Source organism: Muscardinus avellanarius (genome assembly GCF_963383645.1).
Source record: "Muscardinus avellanarius genome assembly, chromosome: 18".
Lineage (NCBI taxonomy): Eukaryota > Metazoa > Chordata > Mammalia > Rodentia > Gliridae > Muscardinus > Muscardinus avellanarius.
The window spans coordinates 30,807,314-30,822,444 of record NC_137804.1 but is presented as its reverse complement, the minus strand read 5'-3'; the positions used below and the strand labels follow the sequence as shown (position 1 = coordinate 30,822,444).

The window sequence follows — 15,131 nt, the reverse complement described above, 5'->3', positions numbered from 1 at the left end:
TGGGTATGCATGTTATTGTACTTCTCTTATTTCAACCCCTTTGGACAAATACCCAGGAGTAGTATAGCTGGATCATAGTCCCAGTTTTCTAAGAAATCTTCACACTGATTTCCATAGTGACTGAACTAGTTTGTGCTCCCACCAACAGTGTAAAAGAGTTCCTCTTTCCCCACATCATCTCCTCACCAGCATTTGTTGTTATTTGATTTCTTTTATGCTTGCCACTCTGACTGGGGTTAGGTGGAATCTCAGCATAGTTTTTATTTGCATCTCCCTGATGGCTAATGATGTTGAACATCTTTTCATGTATCTATTGGCCATTTGTATCTCTTCTTTTGTGAAGTGTCTATTCAGTTCACTTGCCCATTTCCATTTTTCTTTCTTTTTTTTTTTTTTTTTGTGGTGGTGGTACTGGGATTCCTGGAAACCCTTCTACCTCTGGGCTACACTCCCAGACCTATTTTTATATTTTTATTTGGAAACAGGGTCTCTTAAGTCAGCAAAGCTGGCTTCGAACCTGTGTGATCCTCCTGTCTCTGCCTCCCAAGTGCAGGGATTACAAGCGTGCGCCACACGCCTGACTCAGTTGCCCATTTCTTGATTGGGTTATTTCTTTTGCTAGTGTAGAGTTTTTTGAGCTCTTTGTATATTCTGGATATTAGCCCTCTATCAGACTGGTGGCTGGTAAAGATCCTCTCCTAATCTGTGGGCTTTTTTAGGTTCTTGGTGGTTTTCTTTGATGAAAAAAAACTTTTTAGTTTGATGCCATCCCACTTGTTAATTCTTGTTTTAATTTCTTGTGCTTTAGAGGTCTTGTTGAGAAAATTACTGCCTGTGCCTATATGTTGAAGTGTTGAGCCTATGCCCTCCTCTAATAACTTCACAGTCTCTGATCTAATTTCTAAGTCTTTGATCCATCTCAAATTGATTCCTGTGCACAGTGAGAGGTAAGGATTTAGTTCCATCTTTCTACAAATGGATAGCCAGTTCTCCCAGCACCATTTGTTGAAAAGGCCGTCTTTTCTCCAGCGTATGAGTTTGGCCCCTTTATCAAAGATTAATTGACTATAGGTGTGTGGGTTTATTTCTGTATCTTCTATTCTGTTCCACTGGTCAGTATGCCTGTTGTTATGCCGATACTATGTTGTTTTTACTACTACTGCTCTATAGTATAATTTGAAGTCAGGGATTGTGATGCCTCCTAAATGGTTCTTATTGATGAGAATTGCTTTGGCTATTCTATTTTCTTTCTTCATATAAAATCTATGACTGATTTTTCTATGTCTATGAAGAATGTTGCTGGTATTTTAATAGGAATTGCATTGAATCTATAGAGCACTTTTGGCAGAATGGACATTTTGATAATATTTATTCTGCCTATCCATGAGCAAGGGAGATCTTTCCATCTTCCAAGGTCTTCTTCAATTTCTTTAATGTTTTATAGTTTTCTTTGTAGAGGTCTTATATCTTTGATTAGGTTTATTCCTATGTATTTTATTGGTTTTGAGGTTATAATGAGTGGAATTTATTTCTTTCATTGTGGATTCATTGTTGGTATAAAGAAAAGCAACTGATTTATTTAGGTTGATTTTGTATCCTGCAACTTTGCTGAATTGGTTAATCAGCTCCAGTAGTCTTTTGGTTGAATTCTTTGGGTCTTCTAGATAAAGGATCATGTCATCTGCAAATAAGGATAGTTTTAATTCCTCTCTTCCTACTTGAATTCCTTTGATTTTTTTTTCCCCCTTATTGCTGTGGCAAGAGTCTCGAGGACTATATTAAAAAGGAGTGGTGATGGTGGGCATCCTTGTCTTGTTCCTGATTTTACAAGTAATTCTTGCAGTTTTTCCCCATTGGCTTTGGGTTTATTGTATATTGTCTTAATGATGTTTAAATATATTCAGTCTATTTTCTGCAGTGTTTTAACATAAATGGGTATTAGATTCTGTAATAGTGTTTCAGCATCTAATGATAAGATCATGTGGTTTTTTGTTTTCAGTTCTATTTATGTGGTAAATAACGTGTATTGATTTGTGGATGTTGAACCAGCCTTGCTTTTCTGGGATGAAACCAACTTGGTCATGGTGTATAATTCTCTTGATATGGTTTTGAATGCAGATAGCTAGTATTTTGTTTAGAATTTTTGCATCTATGTTCATTAAGGATATTGGTCTGTAATTTTCCTTTCTTGAGGTATATTTGGTTTGGGATTAATGTGATACTGGCCTCATATAAAGAATTTGGGAGAATTCCATCTTTTCAATTTCCCTGAACAAGTTGTGAAGTATTGATATTAGTTCTTCACTGAAGGTTTTGTAGAATTAAGCTGGAAACCCTGGGCCTGGGTTTTGTTTTTTTTTAATGGCAGAATTTTTATTGCTGTTTCTATTTATTTGCTTGCAATTGGTTAGTTTAGGCTTGCTATGTCCTCTTGATTCAGATTAGGTAGGTTATATGTGCTTAGAAATCTATTGATTTCTTCCATGTTTTCCAGTCTATTGAAGTATACATTTTTTTCTTTCTTTCTTTTTTTTTTCTTTTTTTTTTTTTTTTGCGGGTCGGGGGGGGGTACCCAGGGGGGTATTGACCTCTGAGTTATACTCCCTGCCTATTTTTATTCTTTATTTTGAAACAGGGTGTCACTAAGTTACAGAGTGCCTCATTAAGTAGCTGAGGCTGTCTGCAAACCACAATTCTCTAGTTTCAGCTTCCCAAATGCTAGGATTACAAGTATGCAGCACTATGGCCGGCTAGAGTATAAATTTTCAAAAGTTTCTGATAATCCTTTGAATTTCTCCACTATCTGTGGTGCTACCTCGTTTTTCATTTCTGATTTAATAATTTGAGTTGATTCTTCCTTTTGGTTAGGTTGGCCAGAGGTTTGTCAATCTTATTAATCTTTTCAAAGAACCAGTTTTTTGTTTTGTTGATTCTTTGAGAATTGTTGTTTTTGTTATTGTTGTTGTTCTCTTTTTATTTCTGTTCTGATTTTAATACTTTCCTGCTTTCTGCTGGCTTTGGGATTAGACTACTGCAGTCTTTCTAGGTCTTTGAGTTGTGTCATTAGATTGTTTACTTGGCGACTCTCTGTCCTTCTTATGTGGGAACTCCATGCTATAAACTTAACACTGCCTTCAAAGTGTCCCATAGATTTTGGTAAGTTCTTCTCTATTTTCATTTATTTCCAGAAATTCTTTATTTCTCCCCTAATTTCCAATCTTACCCACTCGTTGTTCAATAGTATTTAATTCAATCTCCATGTATTTAAGTAGTTTCTTTTGAGTTTCCTGTTGTTGATTTCTACTTTCATTCCCTTATGGCCTGAAAAGATGCAGGGAATTATATTACATCTTTTGAATTTGCTGGTGTTTGCTTTGTGGCCCAGGATGTGATCTATTTTGGAGAAGGTTCCATGGGCTGCTGAGAAGAATGTATATTCTGTTGTTGCTGACTGAAATATTCTGTATGTATCTATTAGGTTTATTTGATTTATAGTTTTCTTTAGTTCTGAGAGTCTTTACTCATCTTTTGCCTTGATCGATCCAGTGGTGGTTGTGTTGAAGTCTCCCAATACTGTATTTGGGTCTATTTGAGATCTCATGTCCAGGAGGGTTTTACAAATGTGGCTGTACCCACATTTGGGGCATAAACATTTACTATCATTATATCTTCTTGGTGGATTGTTCTTTTTAATAGAAGGAAGTGCCCTGCTTTGTCTATTCTGATGTGTCTTAGCTTAAAGTCTGTTTTCTTGCATAAGCGTGATGCTACCCCTGCCCATTTTTGGTCTCCATTAGCATGATATATCTTTTTCCATCCTTTCACTTTCAGTCTGTGAATGTCTTTGGCTGTAAGGTGAGTTTCTTGCAGACAGCATATATTTGGGTTGATTTTTAATCTATATTGCCAATCTATGATTTTTTGATTGGTGATTTAAGTACTTAGAGATATTATTGAAATATGATTTTTGTTTCCTATCATTCTGTGTTCTATCTTCTGTTTGGTATGTTATTTTTCTTTACTTAAGATAGCCCGCTGATCAACTTCATCTCTTCTCTGGTTCTGAAATTTGTATCTTTTTTCTTCTTTATGGTTTATTTCTTTAAGTATTTTCTCTAGTGTTGGCTTTGTATTCATGAATTTTTTGAGATTCTGCTTATCTTCAAACACTTTTGTTTCTCCGTTAATTTTGAATAATAACTTTGCTGGATACATCAATTTTGGTTGGAAGTTGTTTTTTGCCAGGGTCTGGATCACATCATACCAGTCTCTCCTGGTATTCATGACTTGGATTGTATAGTCTGGGGTGATTTTTATTATTTTGCCCCTATATGTCACCCATTCTTTTGTTCTCACTGCTTTTAAAATTCTTTCCTTGGCCTCTATGTTGGTCATTTTGATTATTACATGGCGTGGGAGGTCCTTCTTTGATCTTGTCTTAATGGTGTTCTATATGTCTCCTGAAAGTATAAGTTCAAGTCTCTTTCCATGTTTGGAAAATTCTGAGATTATTTCTCTGAAGAGATTACGAATGCCCTTGGTCTGTACCTCTATCCCTTCTTCAATGCCTTTTACCTGTAAATTAGGACATTTCATGTTTTCCCATAGTTGTTGGATGTTCACATTTTGTTGCTGTAATGACTTCTGTTTTGAATGAACTTTTAGTTCTGAATGCTTTGTTTTGAATGAACTGTCTTCTAACAGTGATATTATATTTTCCATTTCATCTAATCTTACAGAATTTCTTTCTATTGCTGTCTTCATTCCATTTATTGACTCTTTAATTTCATTCCAGACCTCTTTCTGATTTTTTCTTAGTGTCTTAATTTCCTATTTCATTTCCTATACACTTGTTTTGAGGCCTTTCATCATATCGAAGATCAGGATTCGGAATTCTCATTCTTGGCATTTCTTGTAGGTCAGTATTCATGATTTCCATTATTTCTTCACTGTTCCTAGTTCTCATACTTTCAGGATTCTCAGGCTTTTCTGATGTTTCGGCATCTTGTCTTTTGTGGATATTATGTCTGATCCAATCTTAATAGTAGGAATTTAGAGTTGTCAGCAGGTAAGCAGAGGAGTCTCTGTTCTCCACAGCTAAAGCTGGGCTGGTCTCACTTCTCCCTGTTCAATTGGGAGGTCTGTAGTGATCCCAGAGATCCTACTAGTTGGGTCTAGTGTTAAGCATAGGTCTCCCCCCACCCACACTTTCCACAGATCAAAGCCTGAGTCTTTCTCAGCCTCTGCTATGTCCAGTAGCAGACTCTACTCCTACCTCTCAGATCCAGGGAGTTTATCGGGGTTGCGGGAGACCCTGGGGGTGCCAGGCTGGGTAATTTCCCATGGAACTGTAGCTTCACTTATGGTGTTATTGAGAGCTGCTCTGGATCTCTGGAGAGTATGGTACTCTCAGCCACCACTACTTCACTGGGTTGAACTGCAAAATCTCAGACCCAGGGAGTTTATCATGGCTGCACGATTCCCTAGGGGCACAGTGATGGGAGTTCTCCTGTGGGGACTGCAGTTTCACTTACGATTTTGGTGCACATTGGTCTGGATCTCTGATGGCATGGTGAGCTCGGCTACCACGGTGCCCTCAGCCACGAGGGGTGTAGGTTTCTTTTCTGGTGTTGAGCTTGACTCTGGATCCCTTGAGGGCTTGGTCAGCTCAGCCACACTGGAAGCTGTAGCTGGTATTTGTCCAGGAAGAACTGATGACTTACAACCCGTGGATCTGCAGCTGCTCACTTCAGATCCCTGTTTTCCTTTTTGTCTCTGGAGTCCAGAGCTGTGAGGCATGATGGTGCTGGTGTAATGCCTGCTGCCTCAAGGCAGGCAGATTTTTTTCTGTTGTCTGCAGGCAGATTTTTTTTAAGTCTTCTAATCTTATTCTCTGTCCCTTGTATTTATTGTTTTTATTCCTCTACTGATAGTATTTTCTAGCTTTGTTTTGTTTTGTGGTACTGGGGTTCCAGGAAACCCTTCTACCTCCGGGTTACACTCCCAGACCCATTTTTTTTTTTTTTTTTAAATTTGGGAACAGGGTCTCCTAAGCCAGCAAGGCTGGCTTCGAACCAGCCATCTCCACCTCACAAGCGCGGGGATTACAAGCGTGTGCCACCACGCCCGGCTATTTTCTAGCTTTGTAGAATGCTGTTTTTGAAGCAATGGAGGTTGGGTGTCAGCAGGACTCATAAGTGCTGCTTCTCTCAGTTGCCATCTTCCAAAATGTTAATTTGTTAATGTAATAACTTCTACGGCTCATCCAACGTGGAATGTACATGACTTCAAAGACTATAATTTTGGGCAAGGTTCATAAGCTGAAAAACCACAATTTCAAGTTTTCAAAACTAATTCTTAAAATTACTTGCAGGACATTTAGGTCAATTTTACTTCTCAGTAAAATTTATCAGCATACCTCGGCGCAAGAATTATCAAATGCCAATTTGAGGGACTAGAGTTAAAACTTTAAAAGCACTAGATTCCTTAGTGGCTGACTCATTATAAGCAAGTTTGCTTTTATAATCTGCCGAAGACCCCTCAGCACCTAACAATTTCTACTAGGCACCAAGGACCCTGGTCAGGTTGTGTCAGTACATTTTAAAAAGGAGCCAATTAGCCGGGCGTGGTGGTGCACGCTTGTAATCCCCACACTTGGGAGGCGGAGACAGGAGGATCGGGCAGGTTCGAAGCCAGCCGCGCTGGCTTAAGAGACCCTGTTTCCAAATGAAAAAATATAAAACTAGGTCTGGGAGTGTAGCCTGGAGGTAGAAGGGTTTCCAGAAATCCCAGTACCATAAAAAAAAAAAAAGGAGCCAATTACTTCAGCGTAAGTCATTCAAACCTTTTTTTGTAAATCTATAAATGTGATCCAAGTGTTTTCATCACTAGTTTTTCCAAAAGAAACATGTTATAAATAAGCAAATTATTTATAACTCACTGATGTGTATATGGACTTCCTAGATGTCTCATTGGGCTTAATTACAGACCACTCACAGTAATGGATTTTTAGTATAAGGTGCAGCATGATGTGAAGCCTTTTTTTAGCTTTTACACATACAAGTTGCACTTCTTGGCTGATAATGGAAAAAATCTGTAGCATTACTGTTAAGCTAGGTTGCATCTGCTCTTTTAAATGCATCAACATCAACGCCATCATCCTTGTTTTCAAACTTCACAGTTTCAACTTCCACTACACTGGCAGTCTTCAAATACACCACCTCAACGTTCTCATCTCCATCTTCTTCACCACCTGAAGATTATTCCTCTGCCTCCTTCAGTCATTTTATAAATGGTTCTGCTTTGACACAAATCTCTTTGGCAAGTTCTTTTAAGACATATTTTTTGGATGCTTTTCCATCAGCTGATGACTTCCTCTTCTGAAAGGTCTATGTCATACATCTCCTTCAAGATATGTGGAATCTTAAGAGATGAGCTAAGCTTCATGCTTGCTACCACACACTCCAAACCACAGAGAAGGTACCTAAGCTTTTTTCTGACTAACAAAATCTCAAGAAATGGTGTCTGTTTCTTAATTTAGTCTCTAATCTTCTCATTATATAGAACCTCAGTCAGAACAAGAGGACCCATGACTTTTACATCCAGTCTTTCTGCTTCTGTTACAGTTTGTCAGATGAGTCAGTGATACCCTCTTCTCTCTTAACAAAAGCAAACAAGATATTGACATGCTCTTCTATGGTTCTTTACAAATCGAGTGTCATAATTTTTTATTTTATTTTATTTATTTTTTTTTTTTAGTGGTACTGGGGTTCCTAGAAACCCTTCTACCTCCGGGTTACACTTCCAGACCTATTTTTATACTTTTTCATTTGGAAACAGGGTCTCTTAAGCCAGCACGGCTGGTTTCGAACCTGCGCGATCCTCCTGTCTCAGCCTCCCAAGCACGGGGATTACAAGCATGTGCCACCACACCTGGCTATTCTTAATTTTAAAACAGGATCTCATTGAGCTGCAAAGGGCCTAAGTTGCTGAGGCTGTCCTCGAACCACGATCCTCCCGTCTCAGCCTCCCAAATGCTGGGATTACAAGTATGCACCACCATGCCCAGCTGAGTTTCATAATTTTTGCAGGGACACTAATTTCATCCATTCTGCACCCCTGAGCTTCCTCAGTGGTATCCTCCCCTCAATCTTCATCTCTTCTTCCACAGTATGGGAAGGAAGACTAAATGCATTTGGTGATATCTCACTGCTGGATACAGAGCCATTTTCCTTGTCTTTGCCTATTCTATTTTTCTTTTCCTTTTCTTTCTTTCCTGTACCACTATCACTATTCTCAGGTGGGTTTTTGAGAATGAATATTCAGAGTTTATGATGTATGTCAGTCATGCTTCAATAGCCACAGTCTTTATAAGAATTACCTACTGTTTTTTTCTCTGAACTAACATGCAGATCTGTCTCAGGATTCTCTCACTCAGGACAGAGAATACATTTTTTAATAAATTCATCCAAAATGTCTTGCAGCTTATTTGCCTTATGAGATCTATTAACAATATAATGGTCTTTTTTTGTTGTTGTTTTCTTCTGCAGTATTGGGGATGGAAGGGACATTCTACCTCCAAACTACACCCCCAGCCTTATTTTTTTGTTGTTGTTGTTGTTCTTTATTTTGAAATAGGGTCTCAGTGAGTTGTAAATGGCCTTTCTAAGTAGCTGAGGCTGTCCGTGAACCATGATCCTCCTGTCTCAGCCTCCCACATACTGGGATTACAAGCGTGCACGTTCATGCCCAGCTTTAAAAAGTGACTTTTAGCTGGGCATGGTGGCACACGCTTGTAATCCCTGTACTTGAGAGGCTGAGGACAGGTGGATCGCACAGGTTCAAAGCCAGCCTCAGCTACTTAGTGAGGCTCTCAGCAACTTAGTGAGATCCTGTTTCCAAATAAAATAAAAAATAGGTCTGGGCATATAGCCTACAGGTAAAAAGCCCCTGGGTTCTACCCCCAGTACCACCAAAAAAAAAGAAAAAGTCACTTTTAACATCAAACTGGGTCTGTTTCCCCAGCTCACAATCAAAATATTTGGTGAGATACATTGGAGGTCAACTCTGCGCCTGTGCAACATCAATCATGTTGACTATAACTGTCTTGATTCCAATTTCTTTGCCCCCGACCCTGGCAATCAAAGGGAGCACCTTGTAGCGATAGAACTGGTCTGACACGCTGTAGTTCGTGTTAACAGACATTTTGGCTTATTAGTGGCTTTATGAATAAGATGACGAGATCTTTGATTGGAGCTTTTTCGTACCTTCTGTCTGGAGAAGAGATGACAAATCACCGCAAGAGTTCTTGGTCTCTAATATGGAAAATTTTTCACCACTGAGGCTATAAGCTTCTTGCTTGTATGCCATTTCCCCCAATACAGGTACCAGTGGCTATGCAACAGCTTGTTTTCATCAAAAAAGACTTGTAAACCCAATGCCGGTTGCGGGGAGAGGGAGTTAGGAGGAAAAGGGACTGAAAACTGGGTCTGAGCAGCGGGGAGGGCAGCAAGCGGAGGGGTGGCAGGGAAGGTACCCAAGGAAAAGCAGGAAGGCTGACCCAACAAAGTTTACATTCATGTTTGCAGTGCCAAACCTGGCAAACTCTGGAATGTTCTTGCTTTCCATTTGTTTCTTTGGGTTTTTTTGTTTTTTGTTGTTGTTGTTGTGGTGGTGGTGGTGGTGGTACTGGGATTCCTGGAAGCCCTTCTACCTCCGGGCTACACTCCCAGACCTATTTGATATTTTTTTTATATTTGGAAACAGGGTCTCTTAAGCCAGCACGGCTGGCTTCGAACCTGCACGATCCTCCTGTCTCCACCTCCCAAGCACGGGATTACAAGCATGCGCCACCACGCCCGGCTCTCCATTTGTTTTTAATTTAAAGAAATATACTTACAAGAAACTTGTAACCAGAATAAATAAAAGTATCTTATAATGAAACAATAAAAAAGATGACCCAATTAAAAAAGGACATTCATATGGTTAACTGACATATGAAAAGAAGCTCAACATCATCAGTCATCAAATAAATGCAAACCAAAACCAAGATGAGATGTTATTTTACACCCATTAAGATAGCTAAAATAAAAAAAGAAACACAGTAATAACTATTGGTAAGGATGTGAAGGAACTGGAACCCTCCCATGTTCCTGGTGAAATTGCAAAATAGTTTATCTGCTTTGAAAAACAGCTTGACAGTTCTTCATAGAGTTATACTATAAGTCACTCCTAGTATACAAGAGAAATAAAAGCACACTTCCATACAAAAACTTATACTAACATGTTTATAACAGCCTTATTCCTAATAGCGCAAAGTGGGGAAAAACCAAATACATATCAATTGATGAACAGATAAACTGTGGTATAGTGATATATTATTAACCATAAAAGGCAAAAAGGTACTGACGCATCCTTCCACATGGATAAACCTTTAAGCTCAGTGAAAAAAGCCAAACAAAAAAAGGATTAGAAGATTCCATATTGAATGATTCCATTTATATAAAATATCCACAACAAACAGAAAACAGGTTAGTAGTTACTAGGGATGGGGGTTAAGGAAATGAAGAGTGACTGCTAATGGATAAGAGATTTCTTTTGGGGTGATGAAAATATTCTAAATTTAGATAATGATATTTACATAACTCTGGAAATTTATTAAAAACCAATCAATTATATACATTAAAAAGCTAAATTTTAGCTGGGCATGGTGGTGCACACTTATAATCCCAGCATTTGGGAGGCTGAAACCAGAGGATTGCAGTTCATGGACAGCCTCAGCTATTTAGTGAGGTCCTCCACAACTTAGTGAAACCCTTTTCCAAAATAAAGACTAATAATAAAAAAATAGGGCAGGGGATATAGCTTGGAAGTCAAATGCCCCTGGATTCCATCCCCAACACACACACAAAAAAAAGGTAAATTTTGCCAGGCGTGGTGGCACACACTTGTAATCCCAAAACTTGGGAGGCTGAGACAGGAGAATCACAGGTTCATAACCAGCCTCAGCTACTCAATGAGGTCCTCCACAACTTAGTTAGACCCTGTTTCAAAATAAAGAATAAAAAATAGTGCCGAGAAGTATAGCTCAGTGGTAGAATGTCCTTCGTACTGGGGGAAAAAAAAAATAGGGCTAGTGGTATAGCTCAGTGGTAGAATGCCCTTCGTTCAATCCCCAGTACTACAAAAAAAAAAGGGGGGGGGTGTCAATTTTATGATAAACCTGTTACTCTTAAAAGCTTTACATTTTGTTAGTTTAAGGGTATGTGCTAATGTTTTTATAATTTATAATTAACTAATTAACACTCTCTGATGTGCAAAACTCATTTATAAAATAAGACATCAAAGCTAAAAAATATTAAACTACCCAAACAAGGATTTCTTAGTCCTCACATATTCTTTGTTGTGAAGAAACATCCTGTATACTGTAGAATTTTTAGCACTACCCTAGACCCCTATCCAATTAAATGCTAATAGCAGACTCCTCTACCTAGGAATATGTTAACCAAAAATCTCTCCAGACATTGTTTAATGTTCCCTAAGGGGGCAAAATCTCCCCAATGAGAACTACTGATTTAGCTTAAGGTTTCATGGCTACAAATGAAAGAATAGAAAATTAACTTAGATCTGTTAATTCCAAGCCTTGATCTCTTTATACTAGTTAATTTCAAACTGTGTTACCTTTCCCCACCTCAAAGTGAACTTATCTTTAAAGAGTTTGACTATCAGCAAACTATTCATTTCAATTTCAATACTTGGGGTTCTAAATGACCTTTTTATTTGGTAAAGGACTCTACTGCTTAAAATATGAATTAAATAAATAAGAAAACCATTTATTCTTCTACATATTATGTACACTCCATTTACCGAACTAAACTGGGAGGGGGGCAATTAACTCAAGTGATCATCCAGCCCCAGCTTCCCAAGTACTAGGAATAAATGCATGCCTGCCTTAAGTATAATTTTTTTAGGTTAACCTATATTTAAAACAAAGTGAGAAGAATTATTTTAATTCTTTAGAAAAAAAGTGAATTTATATTTTTTCCATTTTTAAGAATTTCAAAGGTTTAAAGAACACAATGGCTAGAATAAGCAATAATGTATGGTGTAAGTATGACTATGTGTACAAAGGGAAGGAAACAATGGAAATATGCATTTAAGTTACCGGAGTTTCTATTACTAGAATAATAACCCTATATAATCTTGCCCTTCTAGAGCAGTCTGCTTTAACATTTAATCAAACATGTTTCTGAAAAAGATTTTCATAATAATTCAAATTTTATACTTTTATCTCTCCACTCTAATTAAAGGCTTCCTGAGGGCTTATCTACCATCTACTTCTTATCACAGAACCCAAACATTCACTCAAAGGCTACTGAAATAAAGGAAAATATCTATGGAAAAATAGGAAGAGCATAGAAATAGGCATTAAAGGTTACTTCCTATATTTCAAAGATAATTTTATTTTAAGAGTTTATGATACAATTGTACTATTTATGAAAGAAGACAAAATAAAGAACTTCTTTTACTTGGCTGGGCAAATGAAGCTCCTTTGAATTACACAGTAGTTTTTATTTCTTTTGCAGCACCGGGAATAGAACCTGGAGCCCTATGCATGCTAGGCAAACATTCTACCACTGAAAGAAACCCCACCTCCATAAAATATTTTATATAACTTTGTATCAAGTGAAGCCAGATATACAGGCAGTCTTTATTTTTATTTTTATTTTTATTTTTGGTGGTACTGGGGTTCCTGCAAGCCCTTCTACCTCCGGGCTACACTCCCAGACCTATTTTATATTTTTATTTGGAAACAGGGTCTCCTAAGCCAGCGCGCCCGGCTGGCTTCGAACCTGCGTGATCCTCCTGTCTCCGCCTCCCAAACCCGGGGATTACAAGTGTGCACCACCACACCCGGCCTTATACAGGCAGTCTTTAAACATTGAAAGATTAGTCACTTAATTTTAATATCAGAAAAGGGCATGTGTCAGATATTTAAGAAGCAAACTCTAAGAGGGTCCTCATACTAACTTTGCCAATGTCAATTGGATTTTATTACCTCCAAGGTTCCTTTTGTGACCATTTATGACCATATCATGATTAAAAAAGGAATGAGCAGAAAGAGGGTGAGGACCAAGATCTACAGATGAAGAACCCAAGGGAATGGATATGAAGAAAGAAAAGAAAAAAATGTAGTGAAAAGTTTAGTAGTTTTTAACTAACCTGCTGAATGTAGAGCTTGAACTCTTTCCAGATATTCACTTATTTTTTCTTGAATATGTTCTAGGCTCGATCCTGCCATTTCAGCATAAATTAAGGCTTGTGCAGCTTCCTAAAAAATAAATATAGAATTCAAAGAAATCTAACGGATACATTACAATTTGAATTTTTGTTACCAATTTCTAATTTGCTAGTGGTTTCTATGAATGACAAAGCAAGAACATCTTTAAGATACTTTTTTTCATAAAGCAAGTAAGTTATATAATCCTCCAACACTCTTCCATTTTCCATGCTCTCAATTTTCCCATAAAGTTAAAAATTTAAAAACTCAAGTATGAGGGACTGATCACAAACACTTCTTGAGAATAGCTATGGTTTACATGCTATCTGTGTAGGTACCATCATTATCTAAATACATTATCGTTACACTTCAGTAATCTTGTCTTTTATATACAATATATTATATTTCAGCGTGTAATATATCACCCCTTTAATTGTGAATATCAATATCCTTATTTTGCTTTTAAAACAGCCAAATTTTAAAATATACTTCCTATGTGACAAACTACACTATCCTATAAGAAAACCATAAGAAACAAGAAGCACTGTATAGTTTCTCTTGCTTTAGAAAAAACTATTTTTATATGGCACTATTTCAACCTATTTTCAAAGTCATTTCACAGAACTAAAAAACTAAAAACATAGGCATTTTTAAATAACACCTTATGCAATTGTCAAAAAAGGCCAAAAAGAATGTTTCTGAAGCACACCAAGTCTCCAAACATAAAGATTATAAAAGTAAAAGCAATAAAATATTAGAAGCAAATCACACTTTACTGACAGCACATGTTCTTTTAAAAAAAATTACTACTGCATTATTATGACATTCTTTTAAAAAAAAAAGTGATAATATCATGAGGATACAACTATCTTCACATCTGGGTAGAGCGTTTGTAAATCCACAGGATTGGAGAGCAGAGAATGAACTATGAAGACCAAACCCTTTGGTTTAGCAATTCTGCCTCCAGTAGTTAATCTAAAAGAAATACCAAGCTAATGTTTAAATTATTGGTTATAAGGATATTCATTGCACCATTACGTATGATGCTGAAAAACCATAAGAAAACTGAATGTCCAATAGTAAGTAAATTATGGTGGGTACATAATGAAATACGGTGCAGATATTAAAATACCGTAACAGTAAACCGAATGGCTTGAGAACGCGTTAAAAGGAAAATAAAAGGTTTAAAAAATAGTATAAAGAGTACGAGCCAAGTTCGTGAAAAATTATATACACGCACATGTGCATAGAAAAACAACCACAAATATATCAAGTGCTAGGGTATAAGATGGATTTACTTTTATAATTTACTTTTTATTTCCTCAACAAACATGTGTTATTTTGGTACGGATGGCCCTTCCCCCTGGCTATATCAGTCTAGGGACAGCAAGAATTAGCCACTAACTCCCCAGCCTAACACCGCCATAGGCAGCTCAGGCCGGCCTCCCGCGAGCCAGAGGCCGGGGAGCGCTGGGCGCCGGAGCCCGGGGCGTGGGGAGCCGGCGGGGGAGCCGCGCCGCTCGGCCTCGGCCTCGGCCTCGGCCCTACCTTGTAGTAAAACACCGCCTCGGAGTAGCGGCCTTCGTGGTCGCGCTGCACCGCCAGCCGGGCGAACTGCACCGCGTCCCGCTCCAGCGCCGTCGGGTCCATGGCGCCCAGGGCCCGGAGCTGCGGGAGAAAGCCAGGCCCTGGCGCAGGACGGCGCTCCGCCGCCCGCCGCGAGGGCTCCGCAGCTCAGCCAAAGGAGCCGGAAAGTTTACGGTCGGCGGTGGAGAGAGCAGAGCCTGCCTCCCGAGCTGGGGCCGCCGCAACGCTGCGCTCGCACGGCGCAGCCTGGCTGGGAGCCGCCAGG

General features: G+C 38.5%; 1 protein-coding gene and 1 pseudogene across 7 annotated transcripts in view; both read right to left on the bottom strand.

Moving 5' to 3' along the window:
• The window catches only part of CAPN7 (calpain 7), a gene marked incomplete at both ends in the record, with an annotated part of 56,651 nt that extends 41,722 nt beyond the window's left edge, over positions 1-14,929 (bottom strand). For all 6 annotated transcript variants that reach the window (XM_080715271.1, XM_080715272.1, XM_080715274.1 and 3 more), the window contains 2 exons: positions 13,222-13,330; positions 14,828-14,929. In XM_080715271.1, the coding sequence (XP_080571397.1) occupies positions 13,222-13,330; positions 14,828-14,929 (211 nt within the window). The remainder of the gene's footprint in view (positions 1-13,221; positions 13,331-14,827) is intronic.
• Positions 7,113-9,204, bottom strand: LOC308276896 (eukaryotic translation initiation factor 5-like; annotated as a pseudogene). The gene is made up of 3 exons: positions 8,994-9,204; positions 8,060-8,521; positions 7,113-7,701 (listed from the first exon to the last, which is right to left on the bottom strand). The product of its transcript is annotated as a eukaryotic translation initiation factor 5-like (transcript).
• Positions 14,930-15,131: the final 202 nt, after the last annotated feature.